General features: G+C 32.0%; 1 protein-coding gene across 1 annotated transcript; it reads right to left on the bottom strand.

The window, feature by feature from the left end:
- Nucleotides 1-689: 689 nt before the first annotated feature.
- LOC135143384 (calcium-transporting ATPase type 2C member 1) lies at nt 690-20,689 on the bottom strand. Its single transcript, XM_064075235.1, has 12 exons — nt 20,435-20,689; nt 8,267-8,409; nt 7,967-8,212; nt 6,709-6,970; nt 6,417-6,654; nt 3,822-4,114; nt 3,245-3,767; nt 2,877-3,192; nt 2,685-2,826; nt 2,408-2,599; nt 1,005-1,242; nt 690-950 (listed from the first exon to the last, which is right to left on the bottom strand). The coding sequence occupies exons 1-12, from the start codon at nt 20,528-20,530 to the stop codon at nt 829-831; spliced, it is 2,811 nt and encodes a 936-aa protein (XP_063931305.1). The 5' UTR covers nt 20,531-20,689; the 3' UTR covers nt 690-828.
- Nucleotides 20,690-20,720: the final 31 nt, after the last annotated feature.

Raw genomic sequence — 20,720 nt, forward strand, 5'->3', positions numbered from 1 at the left:
TGATAAGTGGACGCCCACTTTTAAAGAACAGAAAAGAATAAAAAAATATTGGTTACTGCTCCACTATCTTTATAATGTAATAATTCAAATATTAAGTATAAGCAGTGTAAATTTTACTAAAACAACAGAAAAAAAAGTAAAAATGGTAAAAAAAGTCCTACACTTGTCTGTATATCATATTAGCTGCATTAAATTATAAGTTGGTCCATTAAAATGTGCAAATCATTGTCTGAAAAACTTGGTGCTAATCTGCTAAAATAACTTACGTTGTAGTACAAATACACATCTTGCAAAGTTTATTTTCAAAAGCTAACACACATACTACTTGACTATTCTACATTAAATTAAGATTGCTAATTTTTATTATTATGTATTTTATCAAGAATAGCAATCTTGAAACATTTCGTGATGTTTACTGGGCAATTAACAGCTTTTAAGTCATAAATACTTTTCATCACTCGCAATTTATTTTAAAATTACGCCAATAAGTTTCTTTCCAAACACACTTGGTTTTTCTTACTTTTGAATTTCTAGAATAGTCTCTAATTAGAGAGAAACCCTGCAATACCATTGCACAAATAAAATGTAATAAATACTTTTGGAAAATGTTAATCATTCTGTTGTAAGAAAATACTGAAATATAACGGTGACAGTATCACTTTGTCAAAAAACAACAAAAACTAAACAAAGATGTGTAAATAAGTCTATTGTTATTTGTGTCAATTGAGAAAAAATATCTTTGCACATTCTAAGGGGGCCGATCTAAAGGGGGAAAAGTTGAAGAAGCAGCTAATAGCAGCGGGACTTCGCCCCAGGCCCCCCCTTATGTCATACATATTCCAGCGGAGATCGTTTACCTTTTCCTCGTTGTTCAAGACATCTTTCCACCAACTTCTTAACTTCAGAAATTATCCACACAGAGGATGTTAATGTCGTCAAAAATATCATATCTGAAAAAAGAACGTAGTAGTTTCGATGATTATGAATTTTAAAATGTAGTATACCCCACAAAGTTAGAGCTTCCGTCTGGAAAACCCGCTGCAAAGGTGGAAAATATACAACCAATAACTGACCAACAACTGACAACGTCACGGCAAGCAGGAACATTTTATTTGAGAAAAATCCTATTTGAAAAACACTCTTGGTCTGAGAGCGACAAGACAAAGCATTCCACATGTCAAAGAAAACGAAACAAGTGAAAGTCATTGTTGTGTCTCTTGCTGTTATTCCCTCAGAACTCATCTAAAAGATAAATTAGTTAAAGACAGCACGTACATAATAAATTGTAACTAATTAATTTTTGTCTTTGTCCGACACTAACGAAAAATAAAACAGCCGCATCTACGGATTACATATAAAATTATCTTTCTTTCAAACAAAGTCTCACAAAATTCATTGCTCAAAACATTAAAATCGTGAGCGAATTTTCGATAATAAATGCTAACTTTTTTCTATGATTAGTGAAGGTAACAATGCGAAAAGTGAAAACTAGAATTATAGCTAACATTTTAAGGTTTTACTTTTCGCCAAAATTTTGCAGTCAGTTTGTAAATCTTCGTCTAGGCAATATTTTGCCAATTTTAAAGTTTAATTACTTCTCAAAAAATTTTATTGCCATCGCCAATTTATTAGTAATGCGTAATGTGACAGTAATAACAATGTATTGTATTCAAGGCTACCTTAGCACAGATATAACCCACGTGTCGCTATGTCATTTTGGAATTAAACTTAGTAAACTTACATAATATTTCTATTTTTAGTCATGGTTTATTCTAGCTTAGATTGGCAATGCATAAACACCATTAGCAACACATCGAGTTCTTGAAAAATTAGTACATACTACGGATGTTGTATTAAGTATACAACGTCCTTGGTCAGGGTGTAAATATTATGCAATTTACCACAAAGTGTTTGTCGTTGCGAATTTATTGCAGTTAAAATCTATTTTTGTTTATTAAAATTTCATTGTAAGCTGCAACTTTCTTTGAAGTTTCATATTTTTTAAAGTTACATTTTTGTGCTGTTTATCGGTCATATTTCAGAATCTACTTGAAGTTTTACCTTAATGTTTATAATTTCTGTCCAAAAAAGTTTTTGTTCTTATTGAAAATTTTGAAATTGATCTGCGACAAAGTGGTAGTTAATGTCTTGCCTAAAACAATGGATAAATGGGACATATTTTAATTAATATGTCGCGTACAAAATATCGCTAGTTTAATTTTTTTTACTTCAAACATGGAAATATCTACTCGTTCTTTTAAAAATTATTTTAGAGTCTAATAATAATAATAATAATAATAAAAGTTGATATTTGGATATGATCGGTGCAGGAAAGAAAGTTTTTTAAATTTAAAAGCGCTAGTACAACAAAAATTTCATTTTCAGAATTAGTATTGTCTACACATACCTCTTTTTTGAAAACCCACAAAGTTCCTGCAATTATGAACAACGCAGATAAAAGGACATTGCCAATTAATTTTTTAGTTATCATGGGTTCTTTAGTATTTCGAGGTTTCTGTTTTACGACATCTTTTTCAACAGGTTCCACACCTAAACTCTGAGCTGGTGGGCCGTCCATTATTATATTTATCCATAAAATCTGCAATTGAAAATTAAGATATTATATTTGATTTTTGTAACACAAGGCAAAGTATATTTATTTATATGTATATGAAATATCTTACTTGCATAGCATTCAGAGGATTAGGAATTCCCATTAAAGTAGCTAATGCTATTAAAGATAAAGCCGCAATAGATGTTGATAACTGAAATCTGACGAAATTTCTAATATTATAAAATATGCTCTTTCCCTCTTCAATGGCGGCTCTATAAATAACAATTAAATTTACAAGTCAAGAGCACGAACAGATACTTACATGATGGTATAAAAATCATCATCAACAAGGATCATATCAGCGGCTTCTTTACATACATCTGTGCCATTTTTACCCATGGCAATTCCAATATCGGCTTTTTTAAGAGCAACTCCATCATTAACTCCGTCGCCTGTCATGCCTACAATATGACCAGTCCGCTGAAGTGATTTTACAATCGCTAGTTTATTTTTAGGTGACACTCTATAAAATACAGTGGCATGAGGTACAGCAGCATCTAATTCCGTTTCACTGAAAGTGTCCAACTGTTCACCCGATAATACTTGTGATGGTAAAGTTTCCAACCCTATCGTTTGTGCTGGAAAATTCCACCATGAAGAACAAACAACAAAAGAAAAACAATCACGAACCAATAGCCACAGCTGTATCCTCAGCATCTCCAGTGACCATTTTCACTTGTACACCAGACTGCGATAAAGTGGTGATCGCTTCTCGCACCAGAGGTCGTGGTGGATCGCAAATTCCTACTATACCCATGTACGTCAAATCCTGCAAAGTCGGACCTCTAGCCATTGCTATCACCCTCAACCCTTTCCTGCCTATTTCATGGGCCTCTGCTATAAAATCTTGTTCCTTTTTACTTGTGAGAGTTTGTAGTCCTCCATTCCAACTAAATTTAGTACACTTTGGTAAGATTTTTTCTATCGCTCCTTTCACAAAAAATAATTCTGCTTTGTCGTTATCATATTTTGATATACATTTTACGGCCATCATTTTCTGTTCGGAAGTAAATGGGTATTCTTGCAAACGAATGTATCGATCTGGAACGTTATACATTCCATGTTTCATTGCAGCGGCTATTAGGGCACCCTCTGTCGGCTGACCCAAAAGTGTTTCGTTATGAATCACTGCATTATTACAAACCGTTCCCACCTAATGTTTAATTGTAATTAGCCGTTTAAGCCACTACATACTTATTTAACATACCTCTAACAACTTATATACACTATCTCTGGCTCTATCTGAAGAATCACATTTGTGTAGTAAGACTTGACCATGGTCATTGTAGCCAGCTCCTGTTAATTCAGCAATATAACCATCTGCTGTGACCAATACTGTGACGGTCATTTCATTTCTCGTAATAGTGCCAGTTTTATCGGAACATATCACATTTACACAACCCAGGGTTTCTACCGTTGGTAACTTCTTTACTATAGCGTTTCGTTTTGCCATTCGCATTACACCCAACGCCAATGTTACAGTAACAACTATAGGTAATCCTACAAAATACACAGGATTTGAATTATTTATTTAGATACAATGACTATATTCTTCACTATTATCGGAACATGCACTAAGGTAAATGACACTTTGAGTAATTCTGATTTCAATTTCAAATTAACAAACTAAAATAATAGATGTAAGTAGTCTTGCTTCTTGTTAAACGACAAAAGCTTAAAAGTTTTCAGATTTCTAAAAATCAATAAAAATATTCATGATGTTCCTACATACGAATATGACTTGTGTCGAGAAGCTTCTTTTTACTGTGTCATTTCCAACAAAAAAAAATCGACAATGCATTTCGAACGATTTCTAGAGTTTTGTAAACGGAAAACAGTCGTGAAAATGGCGTTCCGAAAATTTCATATTCACCTTCTCTTCCTCACATTCTATTGTGGTCAGGTTATATGTATTTTAAATTTCATAACAATAAGTCTGAAAAAAAAAACGTAGCCACTTCTCTTAATGTGTTTTTCATTAAATTTTTTTAATAAACTATTTATACAAAATAAAAAAGAAAGTTAAATTCCAATAATCTCATGTAAAAAATGTCCTACAATAATTCACATCCCATACAAAATAAATATTCGTAATAAGAACTTAAAATCGCGATATAATCCATAGGCGTCGTACTTTGAGTTGCAAACCTCATGGGTGAGCCTTTACGTTGACAATTATTGTTCTGAAAATTTGCCTTACCGCCACAATTGAAATAAACTTATAAGTGTGGGGAAACCAACGACTGTCTACAATACCGCCAAAGCACGAAGAAGTAAAGAAATACTTTTTGCGTGAAACTAGTGAAAAATGTGACTTTTAAGACAATATTACCACTGCAAATTTTTTCTATGAATCTCCACTTTCAAACATTCTTATTTCTAGCATATCCAGGGCAATGACAGTATATATGATTCACCTAGATAACGAATTAATAATAAATGGACGAAAGATCGATAGATACGCAAATTATTACGAAAAATGTTTCTCTTTTGTAGCGCGTGTAAGTTTTTATGCATTTTACTGAGGTCCATAAAACATTCAATACAATTGCGCGAAGTTACTTGTTTTTTCATTTTATCGAGCTGAATCACTGATTTTTTTTAAAGCGACGTAGTTTCTCACTTGGTTCGTGTAAAAGAATGCTTGATGTATTATTATTTATAGTAATGTAACTCACACAAATGTAATGCTTGAATTTATCATCATCAAATCCAATAAACACTTTTTAACAAGGTTTTGTGTATGATGAACCGTCTTGGTTTATTAATATCGTAAAAAATTTCTGTTACAAACAATAAGAAAATTTGTTACGATTGACTTTAAATGTAGGTTTTTCCACTGTTATGAAACGATTTTCAAAAAAAAACCTATAAAACTCAACTTGAAACAATTTGCATGATGTTATTCACAGGTATTAAATGTATTCAGATATTCAGTTTCGTTAATTGATCTTAATAATGTTTTAGAAACTAAACCTTTTCATAAACAGGTACCACAAGAATTTATATACGATACGCAGAAAAAATTTTCTGATAACAAATTTCCTCTTTATCCGTTACTTTAAAACTAACAACTTCAGTTATAATCAAACACTTTAAAAAACTTTGATATTAATTTGCGTCATATACGTAAGTATTATCAATGTAGACAATCGACTTCGCTTTTAGTAAGTGCACGGTTATTATAATTAGTAATGTATCAAAAAACAGAAATTCAGCACGTTGCTGATAAAAAGTATATAGCTTTGATAATGGCAAGTAGCGGCATTTACAATACCTTACGAAAGTAACCGCTGTTTATTTTTGAACAACTGTGACTAAGCTAGAATGTTATAACTAAGCTAAAGCTTGACGTTTCAAGGCCCTGCTTTTCAAAATTTCAGTTCATTTAAGTAGTTAAAAATAATTAACAATGTCAAGTATCAAGTATTAAAATAAGACTGTTCTGACTTATGAGTTCAAATGAAATTAACATTTTTTTTTTGTTTTATAAAAGTAAATACAATGTAAGATTTTAAATTCTTATTTAAACGCTGTACGTTATATTTATTATTATTATTTAAGTACTGTTATTCGCACAGAAGTGTCAAATATTAAGCAGCATTTTGATTTATTATTATTGCAGAGAAATTTGAATAAAAAAATCACGTTTTAATATTGCTTTAAAATTGCATTACGTGTTTAAACCATCTTTAAACAATGTTTCTTCTGATGATATGCAAATTATTAGAGTTAACCTAATAAGTTTCTTTTGTCACATATGCAGAGAAAGTGCATTTTTTAAGTATTTTATTTAACTCACCTTCAGGGATCGCTGCCACTGCTAAACTTACTCCTATGGTAAACATTTCCATTATTGCTTTTCCTTGCAACCATCCAACTAGCATTATTAAACCTATAATTCCAAACGAATAAATCGACAACTGAGCACCCAAACTATCCATTGACTTTTGAAGAGGTGTTTTGGGAGCTTCTTCTTCCAACATCATCTTGAAAACCGAACCAAACTCACTGTTGACTCCGGTACTAACAACAAGACCCTGTCAACAAAAGACGCTTGAAAAAAAAGATACAATTAAATTAAAAAACTATACTTTTCCATTCCCACAACGAACGAGGGTTCCCATAAATGCTATATTAGTATTAGAAGAATGAGCTCCATTTGGACGTAACACTGAACCAACACTCTTTCTTGCTGGTTCTGTTTCACCTGTAAAGCTGCTTTCATCGATGGTTAAATCGACAGATTCAAATAAGCGCAAATCAGCGGGCACTCGATCGCCAACATTTAAATACACAACATCACCCGGTACCAACTCTCGTGCTAGAAACGTATCTGGTGAACCCTCTCTTAAACTAAAATTAAGAAATCGAAATATAAGAACAAATAAACATAGCGTTTGAAGAAAATGGACTGAACACTTAATAAGTCGTTGTAATCTTTTAAATAGATAAACAAGAAACAAATGTGTGATGGTCATAAATAGAGAAGACAAAGGAACAAATTATCATTAAGATTAACAACAGTATTTGCAATTCGCAATGCCAATATCATTGCTCAATTGTCTCATGGTACATGTAGGTGAATTATATACAGAGTGGCCTTATATTTTGAGAACGGATAGAAATATTGAAACTCTAGAAACGCCATTGTTTCTAACTTGAAAGAGGAAGCCTAATTTAGTAAATAGCAAATATGACGCATGTATGACGTAGCGCGAAATGAACTAATAAGTTTAGTGTTCAGTGTGAAATACAACAGTTCGAATATATGCTTAAATGTTTTTGAATAGATCTCACTAGTTGTTTGTAAAATAAAATATGTAATTATTTCACTCAACTTCACTTTTTTATTTAATTTTTTATCAACTGAAAATGAGATAAACACCGAACAGACGTTATATTGCATTTCTTTATACTAAATTGAGCTCCCAACCTCAAACTAAAAACAATGGCGTTTATAGAATTTCAATATCCCTATTCGTTTTCAAGATTGACCTAAGTAACACGAAATAAAAGTTTAAGTATAATTATGTTCTCAAAATCGAAACAGTACGTGCTTTTCCAGTGTCATCTTTTACTTTCTCTAATGATATCTGGAAAAAAATTACATATATTTTTTTCAAGCAGCGCTTTCAAATTTAAATATAGCAATTTCTGACCGACATAACACAAAACAGTGGAATTCTTACTGAGATACATTCGTTACTCATTTAATTATCTTTCCACTAATAAAAACTGAACGATAGTAAACTGAATAGACATTTACTATCACGATTTCCCTAAACTGCATTTTAAAATAAAGCATTTTCAATATTTTCTACGTACTTTAATAACATTATTTAAACATACCAGTGACAAGATGGTGGCACAAGTTTAGTAAGCTCTTGTAGAGATTTTTCGGACCGATATTCTTGAACAAAAGCTACTGTGACAACGATAACTATAGCTACAGTAATACTGATTGCATCATCAAATTGTTTCATACACACTGACACAAGTGCTGAAGCTAAAAGAAGTAATATGAGAGGGTTCCTGAATTGTTCTAAATATTTTTTCCAAGGGGGGTCGTCGTCTTTTACTGAAAAATCATTATATCTGTAAACAAACCATGTTACTCTTTACCAATATCATTTCTCTGCGACGACAAACCCAGCTATCTGTCTTCTGTGGGTTGCTTCTTGCCAACTTAACCCATGGCTTAAGTCTACGTGGAGTCTATCGGCGACATCTTCATAACGCAGACTACTGGCTTCGCCCGCAGTCAGCCACATCGCAGGCCCACTGGCCTGTTCCTGGAAAAAATGTTGATTAATTTTTAAAAGTTACATAGACGAGAAATTATTCTTAGATATAAAAATTTATTTGAAACAGTTCGGCAATTGTATACAGACTTCCGAAAGTCATGCATTTCATTTGAAATCATGTCCCTAAGTTTTAGCTAATTGTTGCAGACCTAGAAACTAAAAGTAAGTAAACTATGAATGGTACCATTTAAAATGGTGATAAGGATGTTAACCACAGATTACTCAGAATTCATAAAATTCAGTGTTGATTACGTGTTTACATGGTGTGAAACAGTATTTCTCAATTTTTCTAATGCTATGTAAATACCATACTTGCAATACTAAATGACTTTACAAGAGCATCAAATCTTACCACATATATATACTACAAATTAAAAAATCCATTCATACTTGCAAATAGCGTTTCATTCACTTAACTTATTACTCTTTTTAATATCTAATAAAAATACTTAAATGTAAATGTAGGTTAATTATTGTTGTCTTATCTTTGACCTGTATCGGAAAAAGCATACCACAAAAAATTAAAACCACAAAGTACGGTTTTTTTGTGCTTTTAAAACTTCAAATTAAGAAAAAATTATCCTAGAATAAATCTGATGTTACCACTTATTTTTACTTAATATACTCCAATAGTACTATTTTTTATTGTTATTATGCTTGCTATCTAAATCAAGTTGCTGGTATCTAACGTTGAATCAATACAGTGCGTTATCAGTTTACCCAAGTTTTTATTATTATTTAATTAAGTTTTATTTACTATTTTTCCATCAACGGAAAATGTCTTTAAACATGGTTGCCATTGTAACTTTTTTTCCCGCAGAACAAGTCTATATTGAAGATGCATATTTTGAAACAACTTAAGGCAAATATAATGCATATTACGGTATTTTTAAATGTAGTTTAAATCAAAATAAATTGAACACTGACTAGAAAAAAATATTTCCAACGCTGATTTCCTGTTTCCGTCTGCTTGTCAATCATTTCTCCTCTGTGTCAATTTTCTTAGACAGGATTACCATGTAGATGGTAAAACGGTCACAACAAAACATTAATTAAAAATATAAAACAAACTTTGTAAACATAAATAATATTATTACTAGCAACATAAATAAAAATAAATTCTCTTTATTGCTTAAAACTCACAGAAACACGATTCAAATATAACATAGAGTCGTATACTAGTGAATGTGTGCTAAAATGCGTGGAAAATGAAAATTAAAATAATTCAATACAGTATAAAGCGTTATTAAAAACTGAATAAACGTAATAAAACTCCAACTTTTTTCATTTTTCTTGCTACTTTTTGAGTTATAATTCCAAATAATTGGAAACCTAAAAAAATGTAAAAATCATTGATTTTTCTGTTTTTTTTTAATCCGATTTTTCTCTAGCACTGTAGACTACTAGTTAATTTTCTGATACTATTAAAAATATTCAAATTTTAAATTTTAATACCCTGACAATTTTTCTTTCCAAATTAATAAAATTTGATCTATAGTTAGTTACACTTTCCTCGCCACCGAAGCACAACCAATTCAGATTAAAGTATATCAAGATTTATTTAGCAATTTTCGGTAAGTTTAAAAACACCAATTTTAAGATGAATAATGTAGTTCATATTTATTATCAAGTGCACTGTCTTCCGAGTTTCGAAAAAAATAAATTGATTAGTTATGAATTCGTAGAAGAAAAAAAAGTGGAAATGCCGGAGATAGAAACCAGAACGCGTTCGTAAAACGATACGATAATAAAACCATAATAACAAAAATATTTTAGTCGATGTCATTAGATCAGTGTTTAATGGTTAGCCAAAATTCTAAATTGCGTTGCGTAAGTGCTAAAACAAATTATAAAATTTAATTTTACAAATTTCACTTTCTGTATATATAATCAGTATGCGCAAACTTTAAAATATGGATAAATTATACACCACAGTAAAGGAGCGTGTTACAATATAAATTCCAATCGAGATTTACTTAACAAATTATGAAAAGATATCATCTCAAATCAAGCTATCTCTCTAATAAAATCGCCAACAGACGTCAAACAAATGATTAGATGACAGATAGAAAATCAATTAAACATCACTGATTAAACTTTATTTATTCATTCTCCATGGAAAGTTGATAACGTTCTCTCAAATATCTCAGAAAAAAATTGGACGACAATTATTTGGACATAACTCTTGCCCCTGGAGTTGTATTGTACTTCCACGTCCAGTTTTTTCGAAAAATTATAAGATTTGATTTTATGAATTTTATTTTTTATTTGCCTGATTTTTAAAAGTGTATAGCATTTTCAGACAACGATGTCACGTAATTTATTATAGATTTTAGATTAAAACGCAGACATTAATGAACAAGTTTCGTCGGGTTGACTGGTTACTTTAATTTTATCAGTACTTCAATTATTACCTACTATTATTAGAATTACCATTCCGAAAGAATTAATCTTCTCAAATGCATTATATTAACAGAAAAAAGTCAACGTGTAGGTAACTAAAAAATGTTGGTGATCGCCCGGATCATTAGTCGAAACACAGAGAATATCTGACCCCCGAGATCTTGTGAATTGAAGCCCCATCAAGAATTTAATTTAATTTATTTAGTATACAATAATTAATCTTGTATCAATGTTGCTTGTAACTTTACACTTATTTCTTGGTGTATATTGTAAATGCAAAAAACAAATAAAAATCATAAGAAATTGTACCAGAAAAATAACACACACACACACACACACTGAGAATTGATTTAAATAGCAAACACTGTACATATATTTCTTAAAGGTTTGTCTAATTAAATTGCTATAGAATTAAAAGCCGATTACTTGATAATGTTCTTCTTTCTAAAACCCAGTGAAGCATATCAACGTAATATTATGTTTCGACAATAAAAAGAAACACAAGGTTACAAGGCTCTGAAATAAAATATTTGACAAATGAGATAAAATTACTACAAAAATTTGCATCGCTAAGTATATTACAACAAGCGAATTACATAAATTCGTGTAATATTTCCTAAAACTGTGATTACTGGAACAGCAAAGGACCTACGCCAAACTAACAAGTAAAAACTGAAATTAATTAGAAACTTCCGTTTAAAATTAGCTATGAAAAAGTAGTTCCTGGAAATAACAACGCAAATCTATTGTTTATGCACAGTGTTAAAAATGGTGAACCTTATATCTCAACGATATTGCAAAACCAAAACATGTTCAAGCCACATGCTCCCAAAGTAATCGTGTTCAAAGCTAGATGCATCCTACTTTACAGATATGTTGCACTAGACATAATCTTAGTGTGCACACTCAAAGACCACACAAAATTTTTTTTTAATGACAAATTTATTTACATCTATAACCAATAATTTGACACTTACTTCTTTCTTTTTTCCCTTAGAGCAAAAAGTTAATTTCACAAAAAACTTTAACATTTTCATGGTAAATGTTTGAGCAGTCACATTTTCAGCACAATAAAAATTGAATCAACAATCAGTACCCACATTTATTTATCCAACGAAATGAAGAGGGGGGAAATAAAAGAAAATTAATAATTTCTCTACAACAATTAATTATAATTATTTTGTTTAAAAACGACAACAAAAACAACGTTAACAATAAGAATTCTAATTAACTTCCAAGAGTCGCTAAGGTGGTATGGTAATTTAAAAGTTCTTTCGTTGAAAAATTACCTTTGTGGTTTATTACAATATCGTTTGTAGACTACCTAATATAATTTTTAAACTTATTTTTATTTACGTCAGTAGTATTAAAAACATCATATCTAAAAAAACAAACTCCCAAGGTAAAAGAAACCGGTCACAATATTCTAATAACTTTAAAGTAAACGTTATTCAGCAAATAAAAACCAAAACATTACATTGGGAATGTATTATGATGATATGTAAAATTGGTGTTTTGCCCGGGGCTTCACCCAGTTAAAGATAAGCATTTTGAACGATAGTCCAAATCCAAAAATGCTTTGAAGGCATTTTTATGTTTTAACCCCACGTTGAATTATTATCAACAGGCAGGATAATTCAAAAATTTGTAAAAAAAACAATGAATTGCTTTTCACTCCTTTAGAATGTGAACTAGAGGAAAACCTTTTTTTAACAGCTTGTAAGTCCAACTTGTTTGTGTTGCACGTTAATGAATCCGTCACTCATGTCTTAATAAATTACAATGTATAATATACAAGAATTATCAAACGTTCACACATTCTTTATTAAATCAGTTTTACACAAGTTTAAAAGTTTTTGTTACACATTTATAAAGTAATTTAATTTCGGCATGACCACTAAAACACCAACCAATAATTATATTTACACAAACAATCTGCGTCATTACAGCAAAATACGTCAGTCGTAAAGTAAAATTTTAATAACTTCTAATTTATAACCTCTTTAACTAAAAAGATGAATTTGACGTTAAAAAAAGTTTAAAGCTATGGTAATTGGTGTTTAACCATACTTCCAACGGATGACTTAATTCCGTTTCCGGACCTTTCTTTACATTAACCGCCAATAAATCTAGAACGGCTGCAAACTTTCTATGCTCCAGGTCTACTGTCATGAGTGTAATTATTGACAGTTATAGTTATATTATTCTTCTTATTATTAATTGACTCCTAACACAATTTACAAAAAATCGGTCAAAAGTTGTTTCGACAGAACTTCCCTCGCTCCTGAAGTACATTTTACAAATCCAGCATTTTCGAGTTGAATTTTTTCTTTACACAATTTTGTGATGACACCATCAACATTTTTGCAAGGACACATATATCAACTTGGGTTGGTGCAGTGTATTACTAAAAATAGCAGTGTTCTATTCCCAAAATTTTCCGGTAAAACGGAGTTAATAAAATAAAATGACTCATTCATTAATTTTTTTGAAACACCTCGTATAAGCAAATCTAAACAAGGACGTGTATATCAGTTTGGATAGATGCATTGTAATACTAATAATAAAAGGATTGTATTATTGTTATTCTTGAATATTTTATAATATTATTATTTTATAATCAATAAAATAACCAAACAATTTAATCACGTCTGCCGTATGTAATAACTAGAGCTGTGCGGTTGAAATTTAAACGCTGCGAATTGACCCCCGCTCCGGCAGGCCAGAGGCTTGCAACCGACGTTATGTATCGCGAAGAAAATTACGCGAAAAATAATGTTAACGGCATGTCAGTTGATGATTTTAAAATCCATATTCACGAAATAAGAGTAATCATAAATTTAATAATGTTCAGGTGTCCGTCTCGCTGACAATAAAACTATTTGTGTGAATTATCAAAAATAATCCACAACTGAAAAGCGAGAAGCGAGCAAGGCAAGGCTGTGTAGCGATCGGCACTGTGGGCCGATAGTGGGGGTAAATAAATTTCAACCGCACAGCTCTAGTAATAACAGACGTGCGACTGAAGACCGAACTGAAAATAGTTTATCGTACTTGTAATTTAAGACAAATAACATAGCACTTATCAACCTGTAGACGTGACAGTGAAGCAGAAACTAAACTAAAACATGTTTTCTAGGAATTGCAATAACCAGATGACAATGCCGACAGTCCAGACTATTTTATTGCTCTGACTTCCGCTTATTGAATAAAACGCTACATTTTATTTTAATTTTCGAAGCAGTAATTCACATCTGGTTAATTATAACTTGTCTAGATATAGGGGTGGCTCAGCATCCCCTAGCCACCCCATAATTACAACCTTGTCTAGGGGTTATGAAATATCGAGAAAATATGAAAGTACCAAATTGCCCGACGGACTCCATTACTGTATGTCCTTCGGTTATCCTCGATAAGAAAAACAACTTGAAAGTTTTTATGTTTATACCGGATGTCTGGAAAATGGCGGATTAACTCTCCGTTACGCTCTTAACAATCAACTGGTGAGTCTGGGAAAAATAGTAAAAAAAATCCTTCTCACATTTTGGTGGAGTTATAATGATTTTAAAATTGGTTCTTTTGCTACGTTTAACAACCAAACAACGCATTCATTATCACAAAAACTAGTAATAAAACTTGTAGTTAATATTTTTCTCGCCCATTTCATTTGGAATGCAAAAAAACAATACAGCCATATCTTTAGCTGTATTGTTTTTGTAATAATTTGATAAAATTCCATTTGACAACAATGCTTGCCTGATATAAAGCGAAGGTGGATTTCAGTCACCATCGTTACTAAGAAACCAGAACGTAAGCCGGAGATATTCACGCATTGGGTGTCTGCTGTGTTGCAAATTTTACTTGTGTAAAATTGTAATCTACATCATAAATAATTTTTTTGTAATTTTTTTGGGACTCCCGAAACCCCCGTATATAACGTACTGAAGAGTTAATCCGTTACTTTCCAGACACGCGGTATATACATCGGAAGAATGTCACGTAGAAATTAGTTTGATTTGAATGAGTTAGTCCCATTACAACAGAGGATCAAAACTATTAAATAGTAAGCTATAATCGACAAAGTGTTCTGAATATCATTAATATAATTGTTATTAAGTAAAGACGTTTGTATTTCCACATTTTCGGAAAAATGGGATAACTCGTTTTAATTTGATCAATAAAAAATTTGAATGCAATGATGAATCACAAATAAAAACTCATCATATTTTACACAGTTTGGGTAGAATTGATTCGGCAAAATTTTCGGGGGGAATAAACAGACATATTTTGATTAACAATTTACCATGTTTACAATAACTTTGAAAGGCGTAGGTACCAAGACCCTACCATAAATAAAATCTCCCTTGCCATTACGTTGCATTTGGGGTTTCGCCAGGCCCGTATTCACCAAGTTTTAATGATAAAAACATTTAAACTGGTTGTATAATTTTAGCGTTAATAACAATAAATATAATAACATTATAATCTACGAGTACAAAAGAATACAACATTTATTTACAACTTTACAGTCACGTATTTAGCTAAGTAGAAATGTAGAAAACGTAAAAACGAGTCCTGTCCTGAGCATCGTTTCTAGGATTTTCTAGGCGACCGCCTAAAAGAGGTGGAGTCATAATTTTCGGTCCGTTATAATCCGATTAAGGCGTCTTTGTTGCTTAATTTTTATGATCTCCACTGTCGGGTGGTAGTTTGAAAAAACTATATCGTGTGATTTTTTTAGATTTCTGCTCTAGTTGGCCATGATGCATACGTCAGCAGGCAATTGAAACGGTTGACGTAAGAGTCATGGCTAACTAGAACAGAAATTTTAAAAATCACCCCATATTGAGAATAACAAAAACACGAAATAAACCAAGAATAAGCACAGGAACTGTCTGCAAAATTGTCAATAATATGGACATTAAAATATTTTCAATGTGATTAATATTAGACGAGAAAAGTGATTTGTTGTATATTTATAAGTTATAACAATACATATCAATTTACCAAAAACAGACAGATTAATTATGACTACGCTGTTGATTGAGATGGTTAGATTTTGTAATAATAATAATAAATAAATAAATTCCAATACAAATCACAAATCCATTATATCTAGCCAAGGTATCTACATTAAATTCAAAGTACATATAACGTTGTTGCAGTTTTTATCACTTTTTAAATTTTTTATTAAAATTTTATAGCAATTTTACAAAATAAAAACACTTAAAAACCCAAATACCAAAACATGAATATCTAGACGATCAGAGCATTCAAAATGTACACTCACCGGCAAAAAAAGCGAATCACCCAAAGTTTGTATTGAAAATGGTTCCTTTTTTAAATGTTTGGCTACAGTCAATATCAGTTTTGAAAAAATCATACAAAATATACTAATACTAGGTTTTTGGTTCTTTTTTGTACATGATATGAACCTCAAATCTGAAGATGATAAGTTTTTTCCAACAATGAGATTTGCAGTTGTGACGTTTAGAGGGCATTAACAGACTGTTTGTCATTGTAATTTGATGAAAACTGTGTTTTTGTCAATTAACATGAGTATTGTGGCCATTAATGCAGCACGAGCAATTGCTCTTATTCAGGATGGTCGAAGTTAACGGTACGTTGCCAATACGTTAGGGGTATCACAAGTGAGCATTCACAGAACTGTACGACGGTTTAATGAGACTGGATCATACAGCCGAAGACCTGATTCGGGTCGTCCAAAGAAAACATCGGCTCGGGATGACTTGTTTTTTAACGCTGACCGTGTTCCGTAATAGGGATACGACCGCAGTTGAGGCCAGAAATCAACTTGAAGAAACACGAGGAGTTAGTGTAAGTGAACGAACTGTAAGAAAAAGGTTAACTGCAGCTGAATTGAGAGCCCGTAGACCTGCAAGTGGCCCAGAACTTCTCCCACGCCATAGAGTAGCCCGACTTGCATATGCTCGAGAACACGTTAACTCGGATCTTGCCCAATGGGGCCAAGTACTCTTTACAAATGAGTCGCGTTTTTGTCTACGTTCTCCTGACGGCCGTCAAAGAGTATGGCGAAGAAGAGGTGAAAGGTAGGCTCAGTGCAATATTGTTTCCAGACTAAGTTTTCATGGAGGTTCTGTGATGGTCTGGGCAGGAATTTCTGCCGAGGCTCGCACGGAACTTGTAGTGGTGGATAGAGGCACAATGAATGCTGATCGATATGTAGCAAATATTCTTCAAGAGCATGTCGTACCTTTTGCTCCTTTTATTGGCGATAATTTTATTCTAATGCATGATAATGCTAGACCACATATCGCTAGAGTTGTACAAACCTACCTCGACGAATTCGGGATTTCACGTATGGAATGACCAGCACGCAGTCCCGACCTGAATCCAATTGAGCATGTGTGGGACATGTTAGGTAGACGTATCAGAGCACGTGTGCCGGCCATACAACACATAAGAGATCTTGCAAATGCGCTAGTTGAAGAATTTGACCAATTAGCCCAGGCTGAGAGTAGGCACCTCATAGAAGGCATGGGAAGACGTATGGCAACCGTAATGCAAGCTAGAGGCGGCAACAGTCGTTAATAATGATATGTTAAGTAGTCTTTTGTTGGTTTAATGTAATGGATTTTCTGGTATTTTTTAATAAACTCGTAATTGTTGCAACTTCAGCGAAGGTCCCGTTACCTTCTCATCTCCTTTGTCCTAGATAAACTAATTTGTCTTATAAATGTGACGCACACCAGAATTTATTGAAGATTTCTACAAAAATACTAATGATTCGATTTTTTTGCCGGTGAGTGTATGTAATACAGATCGTGTTGTGTTTCACGAAGTCGTCTTTTCAATCCCTTCAATATTGACCTACAAGGTAAAACATCCCTATCGTCTTTAAGAATTTTACCAATGACAGAATTCCTAGATAACGCAATTGTTCTACAAAATGAACTAAAATTGTTGTTTAATATCACAATCTGACTTATTAAAACCTTTAATGTGCGAAACAAATCTTACTTTTCTTTTTTTACTTTTTTTTTTATTAATTTTATGACTTAATTACCACAAATCAAACATGTATGTTAATGAACAATAATTACAAAAATTATTCGTATATTAAAAAATATTATCACTCCCACTAGCTATACACTTGAAATTAAAATTTGGCTATGTTACCACAAAAAGTATTTAATTTTTTGTAGTTTGTCCAGTTTACATAAATTAAAATACTAAAAAAACTGTAACCCAAATAAATGTACGGGATCGCGTGGTCGACACAGAATTGTAGAGTTTTTTCCTCACTGTCATTATTCATGTGAATGTTTATCTGCAATACCGAATTTTCACCGCCAGGGAATCAGGCCGCAGTGTTGGAAGTAAGACTAAGGAATGCGAGTGTTAATCACACGTTGCGTATGTAGCTAGTGGTTATATCTGCCACACCATCGTAATGACTTGTATATTACCACCCAGTTACTTTAGTGACGATTTATTTTTTCTTTGTGTGTTTAAATTTGTAATGTTCAAATCTTTGGATCGATTTGTAACATTTGATTTCATTTTTGAAAGCTGAAGAGGTTCTTTTGCAGCTGGGAAATAAATCCGCCTATTTCAGTTTTCCTCTCTCCAGAAAGGTGAAATAAACAATTTGCCCTCCATATTTTGCATTGTGATTTAAGGTCACTTTTCCAACCTTGGGTCCACCACTTTACATTTGAACGCATTCCGCCATTAAAAAAATACACACACAACGTAGGATTCTATTTTGTTGGCGGTCACAGTTCAAGACCAAATTTTGAATTTTTCGCGGGTTTGATAATAATTTTATACAAGTACATGTCCCAATTTGACGGTATGTTTGGGTTAACACAATATGCTTAAAAAATGAATAAAAAAAATTGTCAAATGTTCTACAACATTTCAAACGGTTTATCAAATGATTTACGATTCAATAACATATTTTTTTATTTTTGGGTAAAAACATATTTACATTTTTTTGTTAAAGGTGTGTTTCGTTTTTTTATCAAATTTATTCCCTATTTTGTCCAACTACATACATAGGGACATATATATTTGCTACAGATTGAAACAGTATATATACACACATACGTATACATACTACCAAGGCAACAAACGGTTTACTTTTACTACATATTCTTAAAAAACGTAACTGCAGAAAAACAGTGTAAACAACAAAAATATTTCAAAGGTAAAATGAAAAAGCAGTTTAAGGTCGCATGCCTCGTGTTTGAGATTACAGAAATAACAAAATAAACGGGCACCTGGAATTGCAAATAAAATATCAGGAATTTGCCGTTATTCCATTGTGTTGGGACCCGAGAAAAATCTAAACATCTCTTATTTCGTCATAATACCATACGACCGAAAAAAAAAATTCCTCTGTTAGGCCGTGCAATTTATTTTTAAAATAATGACGTTGCAGCTGTTTGACCCTTTATTTGACAAATATTTGACCGGAGTTATCAAACTGAAAAAGGTATCAATGGGTATTGTTAACATGATTATTTTAAAAATAAATTGCACGACCTACTAGAGGAATTTTTATTTCAATCATATGGTACATAACTGTCAGTCCGTCACAAATGTCACACCGAACAGGGAAAATATTCGTGTTACCAACCTAATTATTTTAATTTAAATTTCATGGTCTACTAGAGGTCTTTTTCGACCATGTAGCATTATGACAGCAAATATTTTTTGAAGCTTCTTGTTTTAGTTGGTTGAATGCCAATATTTGCACCACAGGAAATGTTGACTACTTAAATCTGTAACAGAACTGCTCGAATCTTAAAAAAGTCACTTTCAATTCATATATAATTTAAACAGTTCTCGTTAATGTAGTACGTCACCATAATTTATCAAAATGGTTATTGTTTGTATTAAATGTGGGATTAGTTACAATCGCACCAAACTAACCTTTAAGTGGAGGATGAAAATTGGAAATAAAATCCGTGCAAAAAGATTAAATGACTCAGTGTCAACAAATGGCATGATTTGTGGCCAGATGATGATGCATCATTATAGTATTGATTGAGAACGCTTTATTGATTTTTTCACACCAAAATATTTTTACACATTATATATGCCCAATAAAATGCCATAAGAAAATATACTCAACAACAACAACAAATTTAGCAATAATAGTTGACACTTTTATATGACAGAGGCTAGAGTTTGCAAGTGATTTATTTATTAAATATGAAAGAAATCAATATATTGTCTCATTCTCGCAGCACTGGTTAAAAAAAATCAACTGTCGTAAATAATATTCATTTTACATGTTTTAAGGCTTGGGACTTTTAAGGAAACTGCGAGGTAATATTTTAAACGTGTGATATCTCATTTACAGTCTAGTGGTGCGTTGAAAATTACACAAGTATTGTTAAGATATTCGTCGTACGGGTAAAACCTAAAGCTCTGTGACTAAAAATTGTTAGTATATCCGTCTTAATTAGATTGTTTAGGTAAATAGCTACATAATGCGGTACGTTATCGATCGGACAATTGTTCCAAATTTTTTAATACAGTTTATAAGATATACGCTAGCTACTGCCTTTGCAAGCAAATATATTCTTTATAAATGAATTAACAATGTAGTTCTTACCGTATTCGACGGCGAGTGCAAGAAATTTTCATCTAGATCTTTACAAGAATTCTGAGATAGTTTTTCATATTTCGTATTGGATAGTGATTTTTTCATGCTTCGGCAATAAACTTCACTTATTAACTAATTCTAAACTGTGACGATTTATAAACACTTGTTACATTTTAATTCAAAACGAAGATACTGACACGAATCTACTATATTCAGCTGCACACACTCATGATCGAACACCACCATCGACATCGTCTGTCAAAAACTGGCACAATAATAAGTTAACAAAAGTACG

Source organism: Zophobas morio, unplaced genomic scaffold, assembly GCF_036711695.1.
Source record: "Zophobas morio isolate AGI-343-1 ecotype UQ-CSIRO unplaced genomic scaffold, CSIRO_AGI_Zmor_V1 ptg000058l, whole genome shotgun sequence".
Classification (NCBI taxonomy): domain Eukaryota; kingdom Metazoa; phylum Arthropoda; class Insecta; order Coleoptera; family Tenebrionidae; genus Zophobas; species Zophobas morio.

Bases quoted from the DNA above. Each gene is read 5' to 3' on its own strand.
- LOC135143384 (XM_064075235.1), bottom strand. From the start codon at position 20,530: ATGAAAAAATCACTATCCAATACGAAATATGAAAAACTATCTCAGAAT. The intron at 8,213-8,266 runs GTTTGTCGTCGC...GTTTGTTTACAG, and splicing joins CACAGAAGACAGATAGCTGG to ATATAATGATTTTTCAGTAA. The intron at 4,115-6,416 runs GTGAGTTAAATA...TGTATTTTGTAG, and splicing joins AGTGGCAGCGATCCCTGAAG to GATTACCTATAGTTGTTACT.